Source organism: Acartia tonsa, chromosome 10, assembly GCF_053477335.1.
Source record: "Acartia tonsa isolate MP-2025a chromosome 10, ASM5347733v1, whole genome shotgun sequence".
NCBI classification, from domain to species: domain Eukaryota; kingdom Metazoa; phylum Arthropoda; class Copepoda; order Calanoida; family Acartiidae; genus Acartia; species Acartia tonsa.
Window position 1 is genome coordinate 27,876,216 of NC_137269.1, and position 24,550 is coordinate 27,900,765.

Here is a 24,550-nt window from a genome sequence, read left to right on the forward strand (position 1 = left end):
GGCTTGTGTTAATGGTAGAAAAATGTAATGCATATCGTTAGAACCGATTTGAACTCTATTTTTTGGAAATATAAGAACGATTCTTCTGCTACGTATAGTTAGGGAGCTACGTGTTAAAATGTCCCAACTGATGTAAAACTTGACTTGCGAGTAAATTTTAAAATATAACTAAAAATTAGAGAAGATATTTTACAAAAAGAGATGCCTACATTTTTAAATTTCAAATTGCGCAGCTTGTGTTAATAGTAGAAAAATGTTACGCATACCGTTAGAACCGCTATGAACTGTGTTTTTTGGAAATATAAGAACGGTTCCTGTGCTACGCATAGTTTAGGAGTCAGATGGTAAAATGTCCCAAAATTTACTCGCAAGTCAAGTTTTAAGTCAGTTGGGACATTTTAACACGTAGCTCCTAAACTATGCATAGCACATGAATCGTTTTTATATTTCCTAAATAGACTTCATAGCGGTTCTAACGATATGCATAACATTTTTCTACTATTAACACAAGCCGCGCAATTTCAATTTTAAAAAGGTACGCCTTTTTTTGCTCACCCTTTAGTTATGGAAGGTCAACCCTTCTTAATAGAAATATTCAAAAAAAATATTCTTTGTTTAATTACTCTGTGGTAAAATTAAACCCAGGTTGTGCGCTTTATGCACAAAAATTTTGATTTGTACAAATTTAACCCAATTTGTTTGCCGTATACACAAAAATTTCAATTCGTAAAAATTAAACCTAGGTTGTTCGCATACACAAAAATTTAAATTAAAAAAAAATTATACAAAATCGTTAAAGTTTGTATTTCCTCTCTTTAAGTGATCCACGGCTTTTGGTTAGCCTTTTTGAAACCCAATTTTTCTTTGCTGGTATCATTATACACTTTTTTGATACTTATTAAATATATAACTTTTTTCATCCCTAAAAATATCAGCCCTCTATCTCGAACTAGCACCCCAACCAATTAGCAAATCTTGATAGAACTTGATACAAGTATTCAGAATGTGAAAGTTTAATCCCTGAAAATTTCAGCCGTCTATATTGAATAGGAGTTAAGAAAATTAATTACTGAAACTTTCATCTCTTTATTTTTTAGGAGTCTAGAAAATCATGTTTCTCCCTTTCTGTCTCTGACGAACGGACAGACGAACGGACGGACATTTCAAATTATAGAGAAGCCTAGCTACTAAAAATACGAGCTTGCCCGGTCATAGAATGGTATCAGTAATAAGTATAATGTCAATAGTAGAAAAATATAGTCAAAACCAAATATTAAATACTGGACAAAAGTACAGAAAAAAAAGGATGTCAAAATCATTTCAGACATGGCCTCTTTTTATAAAAAGTCTTTAGTCAACATAAATCAATAGATAAAAGCTGGCTAATATCCCCTTATCCCACCCTATAACATTACCCCATTCCCTCCTCAGGCCATTTAGGAACTTATTGACCAATATCTGAGGACTATATTAGCAACAAAAAATCCCCGTCACAATAATATTATCCATGTATTAACGTAAATAGTACATATAAGCACAGAAGGCAATCTCTTATTTTATATTTATGAAATTACAGTAATAATAATATTATTAAAAAAAACATTATATAAATTCTTTATTTAGTTTTAAATCAATATTTGTGAATAAATATCCAGATTTTAAAAAAAATTATATTTCAATTGAAATCAAATTAATCACATATGTAATACAATTGTCTAAAGTTTAAAAATGCATTCAATTAAAAATAGCTTTCCCCTATAACAAATCAAATGAATGGGCTATCAACAATGATTATTGATTATGAATATGATAGGAAATAATTGATCTATTTACAGGTGAATGTAATATTATTTGTATTGGTCTGTGCCGAGGGTTTCATAAGTTTTCTCACATCCTGTTTCTGTCCAAATTTGCTGTAGAAACACATGTTGATGTTGGTTCTCTTACAGGTTCGCTCGTCAAACACCTAAATAATTAATCATATTAAATAACTAGTGACGACGCCTCTAGCCTCTAGAGGAGGCGTCGAGAGGTCAGGAAAATAGCCCAAACCTGCCACAAGACATTTTTTAAAGCCACAATGAAAAGTACAACCAATTCGGACCAGCATTTTCAAAGACCTTAAGCTTCTGACAAAAAAATCTTACTTCCTTGTATTATAGAATAAAAGATAAACGAATAATATTTCTATCTAAAAGTAAGGCGTTATGATCTTTAAATAAAATTATATATAAACAGACAAACTTATTTATAAGTTATCATATATATTCTACCTAAATAACATCTTTAAGGCTTTGTAAATTTTATTTTTATTTTGTATAAAAAAAAGTTTCTACCTTGCAGAAATCAAATGGTGGGGAGTAAAGATGGAGAGAAACCAATTTATCTGTATGGCTGGCATTCTCAACCTAAAAAAACAAAATATCATCATTGGATACTTTAGATTCAAATTTGAAATTAAATAAAAATATCAAATATGCAATCAATGTGAAGCACTAGAAAGTATCATTTGTGACGTCATAAAGATACGTCTAAATCCATCAATCAATGTCTTTTTAATGACCTCTTATAGTTTGTTAGAAATATATTTTTTCTTTTGGTTTTAAGATGCACTAATACAAAAGAAAGTTTGAATCAGTTTGATGTATCTTGATTTGTGGTTTTGACTACACAAGAGAAAATCGTGTACAAGAGTAATCTTTCATGTTAAAAAAATGTACTGATATCTATCCTTTATATCTTATTCATCTTATGTTATTATTACCTTGTGAATACCAAGTTCATCACTCATGTAGAGAGTATTTCCAGAAGGTAAACTTGTTACACTACTCTCCTGCAGGCTTCCATCTGATTTAGAGCTCTGTTCTGGCCAGTTATACCTGGAATTTATAAGTGATGTATACTAATTTCAGATTGGTAAAAATTAGGAATTTTTTTGGCATATTTTAATTACCCAGGGAGTAGAGAATGCTATTTTGACAAAAAATCTAGGAGAAAACTTCCCAACAACCCTCTACGGGTTTAAATTTTCGGCAATTACCTTATGACCTTCAATACTCTAATATATAACTTATTCCTATCGATCTAATTTTGTGCTATATATCTATTTATGTATTTACCTAATTTCCTTGACCTCTCCATCAAGAACCCTCATGAAGCAATGTGAGTCACTATGATCATGAATGGCAGACATGGCGCCCTCAGGCCAACACATTAATATCAGGTTGAAGTTTCCGTTTCCTAAAATTTAATTTATTATTCAAGTAATTATTTACAAGTTATAGGATAATCCTACATACATTTAGCTTCATTTTAAAGTAACAGGATGTCTATCTGCCCATGTGTGTGTCTGTAGCTTAGAATTCCACTAACCAGACCGACATTGTTCTCATTTAAAATAAAGCTTCCTATAGGTCCAGGAAAGTTTTTAAATTTTTAGGGAAAAGGGTACTCCCAATCTCCCAAATAAAATCACCTCTAGAAAAATATCCTAAAGTATCAAGATGTTTCAATAGTAATAACAGGATTAATTTGTTTTTCGGAAAACCTTAGTATTTTTCTAAATAGATGGTTGATTAAATCTCCCACCCGTGTTAAATTACAGGGATAGCCTTCGCCCCATTAGAAGATAAACTTGATATCCCAAATAACTTCTATTAGTAGAAATTAAAAATAGTAGCAATAAATAAACTTTCTATCTTTCCAATCTATCATTTCTTTTTGTTATCTATCTAACTTTAAAAGTTCAGCCAAAGTTACCTTCATGAATAAGATTTCTAGTGTACTTGTATTTGTCCCATTTAGCAAATTTCTTCCAATCCTCGGGGTCATTTTCATATCTAATACATAATAATTTAAGTATTAGAATTAGAAATTTAAAACATTGCAATTGGTATCTTATTTAAAAGCAATATCAATAAAAATCATTGATAGACAAACAGAAAAAGTGTGCTAAACAGAAAAAAATAAATGTATAGAAATTAGAAAATCACGAAACCTTTATAAATTATATGTACCTATATATCTATAATACAAAGTAGAACGATGTCTGTATGTCTGTCCGTCTGTCTGTCCGTCTGTCCGTCTGAAGCTTAAGATCTCAGTAACCGCTGAACCGATTGGGCACCACTTTTCAGGGATTATACCTACTGGTCCTGTGATGATTTTAAGCTATTTTCTTGGGGGGTGGGACATCCCGAACCCCCACAAAAAATGAAAAATACCCCCACCCCGAAAAAAATATTTTTTTACTTTTTCTTTTTAAATCTAAAATACGAAAAATTAGGTTGATCAAACCATTTGGGGCAAAGCCCCTAGAGGCTAAGGGCGAAGCCGCTAGTTTCTTTTAAGGCATGACTGACAGACCAACGAACCATAATTGTATACTAAATGCTAATTGTAACAGGGAACCTTTACCGACATAATCATATGTCTATCTTGAATAAGAGCCGAGAAAATCGTGTTTACTAAAAAGGTTTCATACATACATACAAACATTTCGAATGATAGAATAGCTTTTCTAATTGTATGTGAAAAAAAGCGCCAACCTGTTGAAAAATGCAATTACTTCATCAATATCAACATTTTCCTTCCCTTCCTAAAAATTGACAATTTATTATATACCGGCGGTTACGCCCTAGCGGCCTCTACGGGCACTTGGCCCCGTCCCAAAAACAATTTTGGTATAGCTCTTAGGGTTTAGTAATTGGCCACGCAGGGTTAGAGCCCCCCGCAGGTGCTAGAAGTAGGAGAAAGGCTACTGTGAAATTCTGTAGAAACGCCCCTTAAGAGGCATTGCCACGAAAGGGTATATACCCAATATTTTTTTTTGGAAAGTATGAAGTGTTCAAGAATATTGAATTTTGTTTTATTAGAAAGAAATTTAAGCAATACTATTTTTAAAAATATACTTACTTTAAAAAGTTGCAATAATCCCTCAATAAGCTCATCAAATGTAATTGGGTCTTTACTCTTCATACAATCCATCTCTAAAATAATAAACAGAAAAATCACTAAACTTCTTATTAAATTTACTAGCATACAAATTAGAATGATATTTGTCTGTCCGTCTAAATGAAAATTAAGATCTCGCTAATCGCTGGTCCAATTTAGCTCTTTTTTTGTAAGTTGCACAACCTCCAACATCCCCCCCTCCCAAAAAAATAAGGATTCTATTGTTTTGTAATCCTTAAGTGTAAATTCCAGTGTGGTGTAAGTGTGGGGTATTACTTTCACCCCCTCTTTGGGCAAAACCGTTGGAGACTAGGGGCGAAGCCATATGTTCCCACAAAGCAATCAGAAATAAAGAGTTCTGTTTTAAAGATCATGCCCTATCCACACAAATTTTATGACCCTACAAAATTTTCATCCCTTTTTAAATCTAATCAATAACTATCAATTATATTAAACAAAACATTTTCAACTTGCTAAGCTATTGATTAAGCACGTAGGTATGCCTATCTGCCGCAAAGGTTAACCTCTTAGTATACAATTTTATTGCACAAACTACAATCTTAAAAATTTTGAACTAAAATAAATACCTTTAAATAAATAAGTTATAAATAATATGAGGTCAAAATGGAGCAAACGTCAAAAACAAACTAAGTCATAGTCCTCAAAATTGTAAGATATAAAAACTTGTTAAAATACAGGTTAACCATGGAAAATAAAAAAAAGTGTTTTTCCAATCTAGCAAAAATATGGCCTCATGAATATTTTTTTAAGACACATAACTTATAAATAAATAAGCATTGGTGTTGGAAAAATAAAAATAAAAAAAGGTTAAGCAAGATTGTGATATCTTAGAAATACTTTTTTTGCTGTTGTGAATAAATCCCAGTCACAAACATCTCGTAAAATCCTGATTCAAAACCGTAATTAAAAGAGGTTTTAATTACGCCAAAAGTGATCTCTACTATTTTGATTTGCGCATTAATATCCTATGCAGACGAACAATTTATAAGCAAAACGTCATATCAAATAGAATATTATTAAAAAACAAAATAACTTAAAGCCATTACGAGAGCTCAATTGCTTCTAGTTTTCCGTTCTACTATAAATAAAAGAATAATTGTTGTTTAATATAATTTATTCCTAGAAGCATTGATAAAAATTTCTCACCTTAAAATGTATAAAATATTAGCTATTCTGTATTTACTTGCAAGTAAAGTTTGTAATGATTTCCAATTTAAATATTAATCTGTTAATAATTAAAATTAGATGGTTCCAATCTCGTTATCACAATAAGAATGAACAAGTTAGGATTAACTTCTTTACTTTCATATCAAGATAAAACTATTTATTCGGGTTACTCAATCAGAGATTAAAAATTGTATAGATTGGAAAATATTTTTAAAAGTTTAGTTAGTTATGCTAAACATTTAGAAAGAAGTTTCTTTTTAAAGAGAGGCCATGAGGGGAAAAATCAATAAGCTCTTTCAAGACACCAAATTTTAAAGAATTCATATCTATAATACAAAGTAGAACGATGTCTGTCTGTCCGTCTGCCCGTCTGTCCGTCTGTCTGTCTGTCCCTTAAGATCTCGGTAACCACTGAACCGATCGGATTCTACTTTTCAGGGTATCTACCTATTGGTCCTGTGGTGGTTTTAAGCTATTTTCTTGGGGGGTGGGACACCCCCAACCCCCCCAAAAACCAAAAAATCCCCCCCCCAATTTTTTTTTTGAAGGATATTTACATGGTCCTTTACGATTTTCGCCATATTTTTTTTTTCACCTCTTGGGGCAAAGCCCCTAGAGGCTAGGGGCGAAGCCGCTAGTTTATAATACACTAGCGGCTTCGCCCCTAGCCTCTAGGGGCTTTGCCCCAAGAGGTGATCAAAAAAAATAAGGTGAAATTCGTTAAAGGACCTAGGAAATCTTCTACAAAACCTAAAGAACCTAGGAAATCTTCTACAAAACCTAAAGAACCTAGGAAATCTTCAGCAAAAAAAAAAAAAAAAAAAAAAAAAAAAAATGGGGGGGAGATTTTTTTGTTTTTGGGGGGGTTGGGGGTGTCCCACCCCCCCAAGAAAATAGCTTAAAACCACCACAGGACCAATAGAAATATACCCTGAAGAGTAGAATCCAATTGGTTCAGTGGTTACCGAGATCTTAAGGGACAGACAGACAGACAGACAGACAGACGGACAGACGGACAGACGGACAGACGGACAGACAGACAGACATCAAGCTACTTTGTATTATAGAAAGTAGAACGATGTCTCTTTGTCTGTCTGTCCGTATGTCTGTATGAAGCTTAAGATCTCAGTAACCACTGAACTGATCGGGCTCTACTCTTCAGGGAATGTCCCTACTAGTCCTGTGATAATTTTGGGCAAAACAATTTTTTAAAATTAAATCTAAAATGATAAAAATTAGGTAAATCAAACCCTGTTCATTACCTCCTGGGTCACAGGCCCTTGAGGCTAGGGGCGAAAATGCTAGTCTCTGATACAAAGTAGAACAATGTCTGTATGAAGCTTTAGATCCCAGTAACCACTGAACCGATCAGGCTCTACTCTTCAGGGAATTACCCCCCTACTGGTCCTGTGATGGTTTTAAGCTATTTCCCTAGGACATTCCGCCCCTCCCCCCCCAAAAAAATATACCCCTCCATCCAGGCTAGGGGCAAAAACACCAGTCTATAATACAAAGTAGAACAATGTCTGTCTGTCTAAAGCTTAAGATCTCAGAAAAAAACTGAACAAATTGGGCTCTACTCTTCAGGGAATATACCATATTTCAGTTTGCTGTTAGATTTTCAACATTAAAAGATGATTGATTAGCATAATTTAGTCAAAACTATTTGTCAACTTTAGTGAAAAATATTGCTTATGTTTTTCCTTATTTCAAGTTTACAATCAATCTGTTTATATTATTGGCCACACTTTTAGGGGATTTAGAACAGCTTTAAAATTGAAGGGGAGGGAATAGGAAGGCCAGTCAACACATAAATTTTTTTTTCTTCTTAAAAATCTAATGAGCTGTTATCTTCTATTGGTGAATTTTCTATGAAGGTTTTAGCAACCCTAACCTTAAATGTAAACCCATTGGTAAGCAAGATCTTTCAGTAATGCATACATAAAATCATAATGTGATAAAAAAGAACAAAATAACAACTTTAACCCTTTTGAAATTTATATATTGTCTATGTAATAACAATGAATAGTCTGTGAAAAGAGCATACAGAAGTTTAACAGGAAGGACCAGAATTTTTCTGCCTCCAGGCTAAATTAAACCCATGGCCATATTTGGAAAAACACTGAGCAAATCAATTGTATCCATTTTGTATTTTCTTGATGAATAATTAGTTGATTCAATTAAAGATTCAAAATAATGCTAAAAATAAAGATAAACCTAAAATCATTTTTAAATCTTTTTTTATAAAATATTTCCATACTAAATGATTTTAGCTAGTAACCTATAAATGTATGACATGCAACAAGGGTGCATTATTATTTCTAGTATATACTAGTTACATTTGTGTTTTTGTAATCTCAAATAAGAGAAAATTATCTTAGAGAGAGAAAATATAAGTTCTCAGCATCGTTTTTTAAACTTATCCTTTTTAAAACTTATCTTTATTTAAGTCCCTTATATTGAATACATGTTTTTATGTTAGTCTATATTACAATACATTGTATATAAAATTTTTCACTCTAAATATTCTCAAGTATGAAATGATTTGGGCATAAAACATTTTAGTGTTCTAGATTTATACACAACATTTCACTAGCAACTAAATTAACTGTGTGTACTTTTATCCTATTAATAATGAATGATATGTCTGAGTTTACGTAGTTACAAAGTAAGTAAATGGAACCAATATTTAAAATAATTAAAAGAGGTAAAGGTAAATGCCTGGTTTATGTGCTAACTGACATAATTACACTTTTATTTTAAATAAATTTGAAGAAAAGTCAAGCTTTACATATCTTTATGTTAAATACTTCATCCCCCAGAGTAACCTGAACTTTTCTTCTAAAAATATTGAATTTTTAAATCATGCCATTTTGATAATAATTACTGTGTTAACCCTTATCAGGCCCCAATTTGCACCTTAATAGATTTTTTTGGGTGGGGGGGTTAAATTATGCCCCCCTCTATATCGGCTCCTGTTACAGATAGAGACATAATCTTTTTTTCTGGTGGTTCATGTGCATTTTTAGAGAAAATTACTTTTTCTAGTCATGGCTGTCAGACTGCTTACAAGCCGCTTTTTAGTGACCAGCTGCTAAATATTAAAACAGCTGTAATAGAAGCCATGATATTCATGATATATATCTATAGTAAAAGCTGGACAAAAAATTGGTCAGAATATCAGTCTGGGAGCAGTCAAACGGTCATAACACCACTTTTCTCATATGTTCTTTATATATCAAAGTATTCACCAAAAAAATTTAAGTCTCTATCTTCCACAAAAGTCATAATATAGATTTATTTAGAATTTTTTCTAATTTTGGTGCCACCTAACTGACTTTGACTGGAGACCACGACTGACACAGACCAGATATTCTTATAAAATCCACTCTTGCTGATGTATAGTTACTAAATTTAAAAAGTCATGAAGTCACAGCTCTCTATCTTACCTACAAAAAATTGACATTAAAAACTAGAGAGGGGGGGGGGGAGGCATATTTTGACCCCCCCCCCCTACCATCTGTAAGGGTTGATTTAAATTCTTATTATTACAATAATGTTAAATATAAAGTTAAATTTTTAACCATTTCTAATCTATAAAAATTTGTCCTCTATGAATAACTCCACCCTTTAGAATAAAACAACCCCCAAATAAAATTTCCTAATGTACTACGGGAGATGTTGCATGATATGAAAACATGACAAAATTAAATTAAAATAGGTTGGAATGTAGTGAAGAGATGGGGTTATTAAAAATCGTAGAGCTTAACTGGAAAAATCTAATTTCATCTGGAAATGTTTGGTTTACTATGACCGCTAATTGAGATAGCCTGTCCCTACCATAACCCATGATATAAATGATGAAGACTTCTAACTAAAATGTAAAAAAAATAATGATACTCTAAAATCCAAGAAAAAGAATATCGACTGATAGACTTGACAATAACAACTATATCTAATATATATTTACTGATAGACCAATCAAAATGGTAAATCAAATACCCAACTCTTTAACCATCTTGTTAGTTTGATCTTCTTTTGGATTTACCCCAAGTAGGGTAATAGATGGGTGGGTACCATTCCACGATTTCTAAATGAGAAGGAAAATATCTTTTTAAAGAATATTTTTTCCCCATGTCTAATATCTATTGGTAGGTTACTGCACCTCTTAACTTTAGCCCATTAGCTGTAAATCTGCATAAAGGGCCATTAAAAATCTCTCTGAAATTTTTAGACCAATCGGTTTTCGAGATTCTAATGGACCTACATACAACCAGATACTTAATATAAAGATTTGAAAAGACTCTAATCTACCTCTATTGTTCTGCTAGACCTCATCTGGACCTAACTAGTAAAACCTGATGGAATTATGATAAAATGAATTTGGATCAACTGCACTATTTTAAAATCAACTAAATACGTTTATATAATATTGTGTTACTGCGAATATGCGTAGTTTCCAGCCATACTTTTATAATGAAGTAGTTGGATGTTTTTTACACCGAGATTGTACCATCCAATCAGGATTTCAAAGAATTCTAAAAAAATTAGAACGTGTTTATAAAAACCAGCAAATATTAATTGGTATTGAATATTGATTATATGATTTTTATGTATTATTATTGGAAAATTGTCTCTAATACAATAAAGTGCATGATTTTTCAGTATGAGTCGAAGAACCTATTCTAATCCAGTGGACATTAATCGGTTTCGAAGTCATACTGAAAAGAAATATTTCTCAATGTCCCCTTCCTCCCTCCCTGAACTATTCTAGATTTTAAAAGTGCAGATAAAAAACTAATTAAATTTAGCATTTTCGCCATATCTGTAAAATAAAAGAAAAGTACACATTTAAATACCAAATATAAATTGCGTTCTGAAAAGGAAGTATATACCATTTAGTTATGAAAACATTATTACATAATAACTAAGTACAATCTTAGAAAATTTATGTATATATGACATAGGAAAAATTTTCCACTAAAAGATTCTTTTAAAATAATAGTAAATTTATCAGTCATTCTTTAATGATAAAATACATCCTATAAAAGCACACTGTCGTCTAAGTTTTAGTTTGAAAGGATACAAATGCCATTTACTGACTAACCAACCGTTTTTCCGTGCATTAGATAAAGCAGAACTACTTGAAACGCAGTAATAGTGTCTGACTGATTATGACGTAACAAAAAAAAATTAGCCAATGAGAGGCCGTTATTGACAAATGGTAAAATTTATAGTGGCCTCTCATTGGCTATTTTTTTTGTTACGTCATAATCAGTCAGACACTATTAATGTGTTCAACTACTTGTTTTTCCGTGTTTATGTGGTATCCGGCAGCCGTGAGCCATGTCTATGGCAACCCTGACCTGGGTTTGGAGAAGGGCCGAGGGCCCTCCCCCGAGTCCTGGGGAAGTGGTCAGCCGACCCCCTCCCTATGCCTAAAATTAATGATAGATTTTGACAGCCTTATTATGGTTAAGCTGTATTGTTAATTCCCCCCACCCTTTCCAGGGATGGGGGATCATTATTGCCCAAACTGATTATTGTATATGTATTATATTGATTCTGTTTATGATTACTTATTCCAATCTGTGTATTTATTGTTTGTTGTATATAACTTTAGTAAACCTTAGACCCTGAATAAAGGAACAACTGAATAGACTCTGTTTGTTACTTAGTGATTACTAGAGAAGCATAGCTTCTCTATAATATATGTGTCCACGTCTGTTTGCACTGCCGTAGTCATTTGAACTCGGGTGTCTGCCATTTAACCGAGGCGGATACCACAACTTTTGGTGACAGCTGTGTGAGATTACGGCAAACCACAAGTGTAGAGCAGACGCGCAGCTGAGGCTAAGGTACTCCCAGCAGTGAAACTGGCAAAACTGACACAAGCAACCTGAATTACCCACCCTGGATAGCAAGGTCTAACTCTGTATCCGGCAGTTGTGGAAGCGAAACCTAGCGAAAGACCACTAAGTGTGGCGGAACCCGAGCTGCGGAGAGTAGCGAAATCGGACGAGAGACTGCGGAGAGCAGCGAAACTTGACGGAGAACCGCGAGAAGCGCCGACATCTAACGGAGGATTGAGCGCTCAAGGGCTGAAACAGGCCTGCGGACGGGCTGAAACAGGCCAAATAAGTGCAAACGGCTGAAAATAGGCCAACATTTACTGCAAGAGATAGCAGGATCCGAACCAGCGGCGCTGCAGGAAGGGACATTCCCTGCCGCCACCAGCCGGATTCGGATACACGGCGCTGCAGGACGGGACATTCCCTGCCGCCGACGGGCTGAAACAAGCCAAATAGCTGCGAGCTGTGAGCGAAAATACGAGTGTAGTGTAACAAGCAGAAGAAAAACTACGTTAACTCCAAGTATCCTGAGAGGCTACAGCGCAGCCACCCATCTAGAAAAACAGATATTATATCAGATTTTAGGGATTACCACCCTGGTGTGAAAGCTGAACAATAGATTTATGGGCAAGGCTTGGTAAACAAATTTGTTGTGTATTGTGATAAAGCCAAAAATAGAACCTAGATGTAATATAACAATGCATTGGTAAACAATCTGACCCCAAGCCTTCAGCACGACAAATACACCCCCTTATCCCAACGGAAGGGGAGGGGCCCACCATAAATTGAAGCAAATACAATTGAGGTGACATAACAATAAGCTCAGGATTAAGGAAAAGGCACAATTACCTCACCACCCAGTTACTTCAAACCTGCAGCACCCCCCTCCCCATAGGGGGGAACGGACGGTTTTACCCCGTCCCCTCACGCACTCCCCCTTCTACCCACACTTGAATAAGTCCGTCCACGGTGCGGAGATAGCGACCGGGAGAACAGAGCGCCATTTACGGGTCGCGCAGCGGAGCTTGGGACACAACAAAAATTCAACGGACGAAGGAGATAAAGCGGACCAATGAGAGAGCAGATTGAGGGATAGGTGCGCGTTTTACCTGTGTGCGCAATCTGACGGCGCGTAGGCGTGTTGCAAGGAAAGGAGATTCCACGCACACACACACACACAGGAGCGGAGCTACTCCATAGCATACAACAGAGATATTTTTAGAAAAAAAGGACTTGCAAGCTCCTCCCTCCTATCTATAGTGTGATAAGGAAAACCAAATCAGTTCCTGACAGCAGTTCAGACCCTCAACAACTATCTACACCTACCAGCCTACCTTACAGCTCAGAAGCTAGTGACAAGTACTCTAGTGTACACCTATTTTAGATCTTTGTAGTTTAAACTACCAACCTAGTGATAAACAGTGTTGGCTGCTAGGCTAGAAAGCCATAAGTGTAAACCACCTATAGTATTGACTTAAAACTTAGTGTCCCGCCGCTGAACCTTTGACCCGATGGAGCAGCCACAAGCGCAAGGAGGCGACCAGCTCCAAGGATGGCTCCAGGACGATCCCCAGCCGGCTCCAGCCGAGTACCGCAAGCTGATGCTGAGTAACCTGCCGGAGTACCGAGGACTGCCCAAGCAATCCTGGAATTCCCACATCCGGAGACTAGAAATGTCATGGGCGGCTTACCGTGTGCCCCCCCATGACACACTGAATTGCCGCAACGCCCTCTTACTATCCCTGGCGGGGCAAGCGGCGGAGATGGCCTCTCATCTGTTTGGAGAGGCAGGCCAAGCCTTGACATACGAACAAGTCAAGGCCGAGTGTGAAATGTTATTTCGTCCAGCCTATGAGTCTCAGACCCTGAAGCAAGCCTTCAGAGACTACAGGCAGCACTCGACAGAGCCTATACAAGCCTACATATCCACAAAGTGTGCGCTGTACCGGGAGGCCTACAGCCACGAAGACCTGGAGTTATTGATAGATGAACTAAATCGCAGCATTCGTAACGCTAATGTGAAACGCGTTATGATGGGTCATGAGATCGCCTTGGTACCTGAGTACATGAGGCGAGCCATGTTTACCGTGACCATGATCACCAAGCAGCTGAAGGAGGGTGTGTGCCTAGTGGACGCCACCGATGGGCTCACGGGATCGGCCAGCGTCCAGTTGCCCCAATACAATGAGTCGGAGCCAATGGAGATTGGCGCCTTGGCTCCGGGTCTCCACCAGATGGGGAAGGTTGCCCCAGACGACAAGATTCCAGGCCGCTGCTATTGCTGCCATGGGAAGGGCCACCGAGTCAGAGATTGTCCTACGCCTATGGAGGTCAGCCTAGAAGAGAGACGCACCCAGCCACGCCGTGACTGTCCTGCCAAATGTGAACGTTGCCATTACGCAGGCCATACGGCAGCCGAGTGCAAGGCTGACTGGGACCAGGTAGCCGGCCGGAGACGCATAGCTGACAAGGGCGCTCACTCAGGAAAGCCCAGCAGAGTAGCCAACATGGAAGGGAGCGCGCCCCCAGCAACACTCCAGCAAGCAGCCGCCCCCAGCGCAGCGGGCCAATCCGAAGGAATGCCGCAGTTTGGGACCGTCCCAGCTAGGATCAACGTGCTAGGAGGAACGGCTGAACCCAACCGGGTTGGCCTGGGCTTCAGCCTCAACCACTTGGGACCGGAGTTCGTGCAGCCAACCAACATTGCGGAGCCAGAAGTCCTGAGGCCTCAACCCTTCAGCCTCAACATGATGGGGCCTGCCAGACCGAGTCTACCCAGCAAGAGCGGAGGGGCGCTACCCAGCGCCACCGAGACAGTGTACGGGGAGGCCCTGGCGGCCGCTGAGCGAGAGAGGCAAGAGGCGCTAGCCAGCGCATCGGAGTCAATGTATGGGGCGCCATCCGGCGCTGCCACGTGGGAAGGACGAGAGGTGCGCCCCCGCACCTCCAAGCTGATGTCTGGGGCGGCAACCGCCGCCGCCACCTGCGAGGACTGGGGGGTGCTATCCAGCGCCCCCACACTGGTGCCTGGGGCGACAACCGTCGCCGCCACCGAGATACCTGGACCCTGGAACGAGCCAGCAGCCCCAGAGGGAGGGGTGACATCCGTCACCCCCAGTCAGCCCGCGCCACCAGCCAGCAGGGAGAGTCCAGCTATCCATCATCCAGCGCCACCAGCCAGCAGGGAGAGTCCAGCTATACACCATCCAGCGCCCCCTGCCAGCAGAGAGAGTCCAGCGGTCCACCATTCTCAACTGAGCCAGGATAAGTTAAAATTGACAAATGTATTGTATCCAAAGTATTGTAACCCTCCAGCCTTGCCTGTGCCTCCCGCACCAGAGGCTGGGGAGATTGAGATTTGGGGTTATCAGGACTTGCCTGTGCCACATGCACCTGAGTTCCTAGGGCAGGGGAGGGATGTAATACAGGGCGAGCCTGTGCCACATGCACTCCAGCCCCATGCCACTGGGCATGCCATGGACGAGGGAAGGGACCCCTTGGGGCTAGGGGAGCCGACACCCAGGCAGGCGCCAGTCGCCTGTCAGTCTGTCATTGGGGAGGGTATCGGGACGCCCCGGGCGTCCAAGGATAACACTCAATGGAAATTTATATCTAGCCAGGAGCAGCCCAGCAGTGTCCAGCCCCAAGAAGCAGTTGTGGCCCGAGCCGAGGATCCCCAGATGCGTGCGCGAGGTCGATGGCTGTCTGGTAGATTCTCACACTGGTGGATGGTCCTGTGGGGCCTACTGCTCGCAGCTGTGTGGCCTACAACTAGCTATGTCTTGTTAGGGTGGGACTGTGCCAACCCCACCCATGTCACCGCCTACAACAAGGAGCAGATGTGTAGCAAGGAGCCGCTACACCAGGAGGTGCCCTTGGGCCATGAGATACATGTCCTGCAGCAAGTCAAGATTCGGGAGACCACGGGATATAGCTGTCAACTCGCAGTGTCCCAGTGGACATTTAGGTGTGGAGTCTGGGGCCACCTAAAGGTGACCTCGGTCCCCACCCTCATGCGGCCAACCAAGATTGACCCAGAAACGTGCCGAGACCTGGCCAGGAACCGAGTCTACACTCTGCCAGGCAAGACCCAGCCATTAACGTTCCAGCTGAACCACCCCCTGTTCTTTACCCTCGATATGGTGGGCGCCTTGGTCAACAGCCCCGAGGGGGTGGGTTGTGAAGGGGAGGACGTCCATTTCGAAGGCCAGCTGTACCGCAATGAATTAGTGCTCCAGGAGCGACGGCTGCTGGTCAAGGAAGAGACCTACGTAGTTGAGAATGGACGGGTGGAGTCCCAGTCTGACCACCTGACCCTAGAGTGTCCCCATTCCGAGCTGTCCTGTATCACTGGAGAGGCCACATACGTGTGGGACCACCTGGGGAGAGATTGCCCCTTGAGGCTGATCCGCAGCCTCCAGCCCAGCCTGGTGATGGATGCGTTCCTGGTTGACCATCAAGCCCAATTCTTCATCAACATGACTACCCCCACTTCAATAGTGAACTGCGACTTTGAGGCCCATGCCACCAACCACCCAGCATTGTTCGTGGCAGCCGACCCGGCCGCGGCAGCGTTGCCCAGAGTATCGGCCAGGGATGTGGATGTCCCCCTCCAGGCCCAGATACATGCAGGTTACATCGGATTTACCCTGGAAACTCGAATGAGAAGCACAGCAGCAGAAGAAGTAGCGGCCAATTGCTGGAAGCTCCAGCAGCTAGACCCGGCCCATCCGGTGCGCGTCCAGGGGAGCACGTTCTCTGTTTTGAGGGGAGATGTATTGCTCCAGCTTACCTGCCAACGTAATAAGTACGTGGTCAGGGAGAGCAATGAATGTTGGGACAAGGTGCCGGTGGAGCCCACAGGATTTGTAGATGCCGTGACAAAGGTGTATAGCGGCCACGCCACCAAAATTCCCTGCTCCTCCACTTACCCCCTAACTCTACACGCTGAGGAAGGATGGATAGAGCTGACTCCCGCACCTAAGAAGAGGCCGCCCCCACTGGATACACCCAAGCAGCTGCTGACCAAGCCCTTGGATGACTTCAGCTTGGGAGGATTGTATTCGCAGGCCGAGCTGAACGACTGGCAGCAGCTACTAGCGTTTCCAGCGTATAAGGCCGCCATGCTGACCGGCCTGTTGTATGGCTCATGCGTCCAGCAAGGTAGCTGTTCAGCCACCGGAGACCATGGGATCGTGTCCTACGATATTGACCGACTGGCGGAGGAAGGAGAAGCAACCCTGGATGTCTGGGCTGGGTTCAGACAGGCTATTCACGAGTGGGGAGATGGCGCAGCCATACTGTGTCTGCTGTTGTTGATCCTCAAGCTGCTGGGAGACTTAACCATCATTTCCCTGGCAGCCGCACAAGGAGGTGTACGAGCCGCCATGAACGCGATGTCACAAGTATTCCTGTACCACCCAACCTTGTATCGCAAGGCCTTGGCCAGAGCCAGGCTCACCCATGCCAAGTACCGGGACTTTTCAGTGGACTGGGATGCCATTCCTATTGGCCGGGAAGCAGCCGAGGAGATGGTATCCATGCAATCAGCCGATAGTGGAAATGACCGCCCAGGCAGGCCTGGGCCACACTCTGGAAAGCCCCGCGGCCCCTCGGGAGGCCAGGCTGTCGCCCAGACGGTCAACATGGTAGCCAGTGCCCCAGCTGCTGCCAACAACAACCAGAATGCCCCGTTGCTGACCGGTCCCGCAGCGGCTGCGCCCCATGCCAACCTGACACCTGCTGGCGCCGAGCTACGTGTCCAACAAAAGCCAGCCTCTACCTTCTATCCCACGTTGGGGGCCCATCAGCCCTGAAAATCACCACTAGGATTCCATTGAATCATTATCGCTTGTATATATATATATTAGCCCCTAAGGAGCGGGCCGAAGGCCTCAACCACTGTCGGAAGTCTGGCAGGGAAACCCCCTCCCAGCCTTCCGAGGGGAGAGTTGTGGTATTCGGCAGCCGTGAGCCATGTCTATGGCAACCCTGACCTGGGTTTGGAGAAGGGCCGAGGGCCCTCCCCCGAGTCCTGGAGAAGGGGTCAGCCGACCCCCTCCCTATGCCTAAAATTAATGATAGATTTTGACAGCCTTATTATGGTTAAGCTGTATTGTTAATTCCCCCCCACCCTTTCCAGGGATGGGGGATCATTATTGCCCAAACTGATTATTGTATATGTATTATATTGATTCTGTTTATGATTACTTATTCCAATCTGTGTATTTATTGTTTGTTGTATATAACTTTAGTAAACCTTAGACCCTGAATAAAGGAACAACTGAATAGACTCTGTTTGTTACTTAGTGATTACTAGAGAAGCATAGCTTCTCTATAATATATGTGTCCACGTCTGTTCGCACTGCCGTAGTCATTTGAACTCGGGTGTCTGCCATTTAACCGAGGCGGATACCACATTTAATTTGGAGGCTTGTCCTTCTATGTCTACATGTAAGTACGAATTTAAACCATTCGGAAAACTTTAAAACCAAGGACTAAACTACTAAAGGAAAATTCATCTTAAAGGAAGCCTGCAAGAAATAACACGCTTTAACTGCTGAAAGACTGCCACAAGAAGACCCAATACCCCAAATTTAAAGCCTTCAGCTTCAATAACAAAAAAGTTCTAGGCATTTCAAAATAGCATTTTATGTACAATGGAATTTTTGAAAGATTTCCAATGCTCATAAAAGAAAAAATAATATTAAATTACGGTGCCTAGAAACAAAATTATAACCTTATCTTTGTCAGAAACTTAGATTGCCTGTAACTGATTACATTTTTACAATAAAAACACCACATTTCATAGTCAAAAGCTATGAAAAAATTCGATTTAAATTGCATTTTTAAACAAAAATCATAGCGGAAACAAAGGGGTAAACTAACACAAGCTCAGCTGTGATTGGTTGTTAAGCTGATTCAGCCTTCTGATTGGCTACAGTACATTCGGTACAACGCAAGTAAAACTTAATTTTTTTTAATGATTTTGACTATAAAAATGGGTATTTTTATTGTAAAAATATAATTAGTTACTGGAAACCTAAATTTATGACAAAAATAAGCTTATAATTTTGTTTCTGAGCCACGTAGTTTATTTTCAAAGTTTTCAACATGAGCATTGCAATTCTTTCAAAATTTTCATTGTACATAAAATGTCATTTTAAAATGCCTAGAACTTTTTTGTTATAGAAGCTGAAGGCTTCAAATTTGGGGTATATGGTCTACTTGTGGCAGTCTTTCAGCAGTTAAAGCGTGGTATTTCTTGCAGGCTTCCTTTAATCTATTATATAAAGTTTTTTTTGTCTGAAGCTTAAGATTTCGATAATTATTGAACTAATTGAATTTTCCAATTCAGGGAAGCTTTACATAGGTCCCAGAGTGGTTTTAGGCTATTTTGTTCAAAGATTTAAGTCTTTGGATGTTTTTAGGCTATTTTTTAATCTTCAAATACTGAGTCTTTATATGCTTTATATGCTAAAGGCGCAGCCACTGGTATAATTAAAACAAATTTTCTCATAAATCTCTTCGTTCCTTCGCGATATAGAGACAATAAAGATAACTGAAGAAGTATCCCCCCCCCCATCAAGTAATCTTTGTTTAAAGGTAGCAGGATGTCTGTGTCTGTAGCTAAAGATCTTCTTAAATTAAACAACTCAAGTGAGATTATAAATCCTCAAACCAATCATATTTTTAGAATGGCAAAATAAATAGGTGTATAAATTTATTTTTGGTCGAGCATTTGTAGTAATATCCTCCCCTCCCCTCCACCCTGCATAAATTTGACACCATTTTTTTCCTGTCAAATGCCTTATATTGTGGAAAATATTCATTTCTTGAATAGCATCCTTATATATCTATATCATGTGGACGTCTTTAAGTATGAAATTCACGAAATCTTTGTGTTTTTGTGCTTAAATATTTTAGAAAAGTCAACCATGAAAAGGCATATGATAATTTATTTACTTAGTTTACATAATTTGTTTGAATTAATTTTTAGATCTACCATTTAAAAAAAAAAATTAAATTAAAAAATAATATGATAATCAATAATGTTTAACAGCGTATTAAATAAAAACAATATGGCGAAGTTAAATGATAAAATGATGTCATGATGGGGGCCTGAAAAAGAGAATTTTCTTGAAAATCAAGTCTAGATGTTTTTTATTCTTCTAAATACCAAGTTTAAATACATAAACACCATTGAATAAAAACCAGCCAATACGCAAATTAAGCTTAACCCAGTAAGTTTGAATTCGAAGGCTGCCTTCTGGCAAACGGCGTGCTGCACATTGTTTTAGGCTATTTTCCAGAAACTAAACTCTTAAACTGCATAGCGTTAAGTTGTAAGTTTCAAATAATATATCAAATGATAATATTTTCAAGCTTATTGAAGTCAGGGAAAATTGAAATAAAATACAATTTCTGAAAAAAATATCCTTCCTGCTGAAATCAGGGACTATTTTGTGATCTTAGGTGATAATTGAATGGATATAGAATATACGTGGATATTATGACATGGGAATTTTTTTTTTGCCTATTTATGTTGCTAACATGGACATTACTTGTTAGTTATTTCGTTCATCCAGTAGGAGAGGAAGGGCGGGGTAAAGTGAGTGGATTAGGGCTATCGTTTTTTTTGGCCAGCTACGAGTTTCACTTGAGAGTCCATGATAATCTGGTGTAAGATCCAAGTAATAATAATAAATCAATTAATAAAAGCCATATACTATGTACTAGTATTTAGTTTTGAAAAAGTAGAATGATCCTGACAAAAATATAACTTAGAATTTCCTTTGTTGAATCGTAGCACCATAATTTGTTTTTAATAAAAATAAAACAAGTTAAACAAGCCCTTGGTTGGTGAACCAAAATAAACTAGATTTTATATGCACTTGATTATGTACAAGGATTAGCCAATGGAAAAAACAATAAGTTTCACCTGTCCAAAACTCATTACCAGGTAAGAAGAGAGACATATAAGAATAAATTGGTGCTTTTCCTTAAATCGAGCACAGAAACCTAAACGTTTTTCAAGTAAAAAATATGGGTTGGGGCAGGAGTTTCTATTTGCCCAATCCCTGCGGGATCCCGAATCATGTGGGGACTATTAATGCGCTTTCTAAATTTTACTGTACACCGACACCTAAAGTGATAATTTCTGCCTTTTGTAACTTAAAAAGTTTTTCCACTAGAAAATTGGTCAGCCATTGACCTACTCAAAATATTTGATTGGTTGGAATAAACACGAAACCTTTACAATTCTTCTTTCTTTGGACAAAAATTTTCCATTTTGATTTCAACTTTCCAATGTTGCGCACTAGAAAGATGGTTCTTAAACCTTGTAAATAACTTATAGTAACAGTACAATACATATCTCTCCAAGTCTTAAGATTATGTTATTGATTGTATACAATGGCGTTAGAAACCACTAAAGTCACGGGTTTGGATTATATGTTGGATTAAACAAGAATGTATTTTGTTTAATTTAAGGGAAGCAAAAATGAAATATTTTATAAACAAGGATGACAACATCCATAAGTAGCGAAGCATAAACAATTAAATAAGAATCTAGATATTAGTTGACAAAAGCATGTATATTAGGAAAAATTCACGAAACCTTTTCAACATTTGTTTTTAATTTCTTAATATTTATTTATATTTCAGTACTATGACTAACAGACTGACGGTCAAAGTAAATTACATACTGGATGCTCAGAACAACGGGAAATTTAATTTTGATATTTTTAACTACAAAAATTTAAAAAAAACGGACCATAAACACCAAAGATATGAAGAAAAATGTGAAAAATATAAAATAGCCAAAAACCTGCAAAAAGGCAGTCTGACCGCCATTGATGTGTTCTTGAAACGAAAGGAAATTTAATTTTGACATCTAAAACTGAAAAGCCTCGCTTTTGATAATAATACAGGTTTTAAATAAATCTGATAAGAGGTCCTAGGCAGGGAGGGAGGGGAAATTGGGCTCTTTATTATTCTAGTCCCCAAAGATTTATTATAACGTTTTCTAAGTCTTTGGCTTTACACAACTTTTATGACTTTTTTTTTGAATTTTGATTGGTTTAAACCACTAATTGTAATCTGCAGATGGGGCTATTTTGTTTGGGATGTATATCAATTTATTGGACATTGTCTTATCCCTTTAGATCACTGAGTCCTATGTGTAAACTTTGGAAATCCAAATCAACCAGGTTAAACTCATAAATGTGTGAGTTGCTCGCACGTGTATAAAAATTTCCATGGACAAATCAAGTAAAATTTCCTAAGCCAGTCTATGATTAAGGTCGTCCTAATCTAGCTATAACATTTTTTTTAGGATTTAACCGTATGGCTTTTTTTAAGCGAAGCTTTACTATATAACAGGGTATTTCGGTCCATCCGTAACGGTTAGCTCTTTTTGTTTATTTTAATATGTTAGAATTGTCATATCGATTCAATACTTTACAGTAAGATTCCTATATCAGTTAGGTTCCTTTATATTACCTTTTTTGTGTCTATTTATCCAACTCTGTTTTGGTTTCATGTTAACCCCTACGGACATCTTAAAACAGGAAAAAAAATCGAAGATTTTTCGTTTAAAATTCAAAGATTTTTTTTATTTATTTTCAAATCTTTGGATTTAAAAAAAATAAAAATTGAGTTTTTTAAGTTACATAATGTATGAACAGAAATGTTATCTTATTGGGATAATTATCGAGATATAATTTTACGTTATAAAGTAAAATAGTGTATGTATGTGTGTCTGTCTAAGTGATTGTTTTAAAGGAACTCGCTAACCGCTGGACCGATCTGGATCTCTTTTAAAGGTAGTGGGTTGATCTCACCTCAAGAATCCAGATAAATGATAATTTTAAGCATATTAAAAAGAGTTAAAATATGAGTATCTCAATATGTTTCTTAAGACCTTGAATACGGCAAGGTAATCGTTATTAAAGGAATTAGAAAAAAACAAACAAAATAAAATTTAATCCTATTAATTTATTCGTGAAATAAAAAAGTTAGTCAATATTAACAAACAAAAATGTAAACATTTATTCATCTTTTTTTCAAATTAGTAAACAATGAGAAAAAAAACAACATACATACATGGCATAATTTACAAGACTTAAATTCATCACCGGCTTTTTAAAGACAAAAATCAATTGTGTTTTTAAAAAGATTAACATTTTTATGGCAAATTTCAAATTTTTGTCCAATTTTTTATTGACATTTTTATTGTAGTGACATTCACAACATGTTAATGCATAAAAAAGGCAAAACATGTCAAAATAAGTGATTTTAACTGGACAATTTTCTTTAATTTCTTATGCATAATATCAGAATTAAAGGTTTCTTATAAAATTAAGAAACTTAAACCTTAATAATTTTTTATCGCATCGTATTATAAACAGCTTTCCGCGGTTATTAAAATGAAAAGTTATAAGATTAAAACTGGAATTAATTTTATGATTTTTATTTTAATATTCGTGAAAAATTGTCTGTAATTCTATGCTACACATGATTCTTCAGTATGGCTGAGAACCGGATATAATCCAACGGATATTAATCGGTTTCGATGCCATACTAAAAAAAATTATACCTCAGTAGAACTGCAAGAATTAGGGATTTTAAGGGCTATGACAATGAACGATGAATTGTTGTACACCCCAAAACATAATAGTATTTTTCCATTTTGTATAGATTATATCTTTTAGTGGAAAGTTTGTAATTTACTGTTCAGTGTTTTCTCCCTCCCTGTTAATAAACTGCAGTAATAATCTTTTTTTTAAATACTCAAAATACATAAAACTAGCGGCTACGCCCCTAGGGGTGCCCCCCCATTTTTAATTTTAGTAAAATCAGATAAAATTTTTTTTTGGGGGGGGGGTTCTAGTGGCGATTTCTCTTGGGAGGGTGGAGGACGTGGTACCCTCCCAAAAATAGTTATAAACCTTCCCGGGACCTATGAGAAGCTACCCTGTTAAGGAGAACCCGATCGGTTCAGCGGTTAGCGAGATCCTTCAGTACAAATAAACAGACAAACTGACACAGACATCTTTTTACTTTATTATAAGGATACATTGCTTAAATATAACTATTGAATAAATGATAAAAAAAATAGTTTTGTATATAAAAATTCATATTGTATAGAAGCAAATTTATTTGAGCAACTGAATAATATGAAAACTTGACTTTAAAGTAGTATTTGACTGCTAATTAAACAAAATATTTCTATGTTTAGTTTGAAGTAGAAAATGTATAGCAGTAAAATTAAAAGACAGAACAGACAAAGTTTGAGTATGAAATAACTAATGATTGAAGGAATGGTAAATATGTTTTGTTTTACTAGCATTTGACTTTAAAGGGATAGTTCTACGAAGTGTATTTAAAGAGTTAAGGTACTTAGAGTAGTGAACTTTTATATGTCTTAGTAGAATATATTAGGCATTGGATAGATATGATTATATGTTAAAGAATTTTTAACATTGACCAGACCAAACTTTTTTTATTTGACAATATCTAAAAAAGTTAAAGTGATTTACCACATAAATTACATG

At 37.8% G+C, this 24,550-nt stretch overlaps 1 protein-coding gene across 3 annotated transcripts; it reads right to left on the reverse strand.

Moving 5' to 3' along the window:
- Positions 1-1,699: 1,699 nt before the first annotated feature.
- On the reverse strand, positions 1,700-22,601 carry LOC145329774 (cysteine dioxygenase type 1). Of its 3 annotated transcripts, none has more exons than XM_080174160.1 (8): positions 22,497-22,601; positions 4,915-4,988; positions 4,548-4,597; positions 3,760-3,839; positions 3,120-3,240; positions 2,765-2,879; positions 2,337-2,408; positions 1,700-1,966 (listed from the first exon to the last, which is right to left on the reverse strand). In XM_080174160.1, exons 1-8 carry the CDS (start codon positions 22,552-22,554, stop codon positions 1,826-1,828), a joined length of 711 nt encoding a protein of 236 aa, XP_080030286.1. In that variant the 5' UTR covers positions 22,555-22,601; the 3' UTR covers positions 1,700-1,825. The 3 variants fall into 3 exon arrangements, with proteins under 3 accessions (XP_080030286.1, XP_080030287.1, XP_080030288.1); XM_080174161.1 differs by lacking the exon at positions 22,497-22,601 and adding an exon at positions 6,121-6,533; XM_080174162.1 differs by lacking the exon at positions 22,497-22,601 and adding an exon at positions 5,541-5,720.
- Between the last annotated feature and the right edge of the window lie 1,949 nt (positions 22,602-24,550).

Excerpts from the sequence above, each read along its gene's own strand:
- LOC145329774 (XM_080174160.1), bottom strand. The coding sequence starts at position 22,554 with ATGTCCGTAGGGGTTAACATGAAACCAAAACAGAGTTGGATAAATAGA. Across the intron at positions 4,598-4,914 it reads GATTATTGCAACTTTTTAAA|GAAGGGAAGGAAAATGTTGA; the intron begins GTAAGTATATTT and ends GTCAATTTTTAG. Across the intron at positions 2,880-3,119 it reads GGAGAGGTCAAGGAAATTAG|GTATAACTGGCCAGAACAGA; the intron begins GTAAATACATAA and ends TATAAATTCCAG.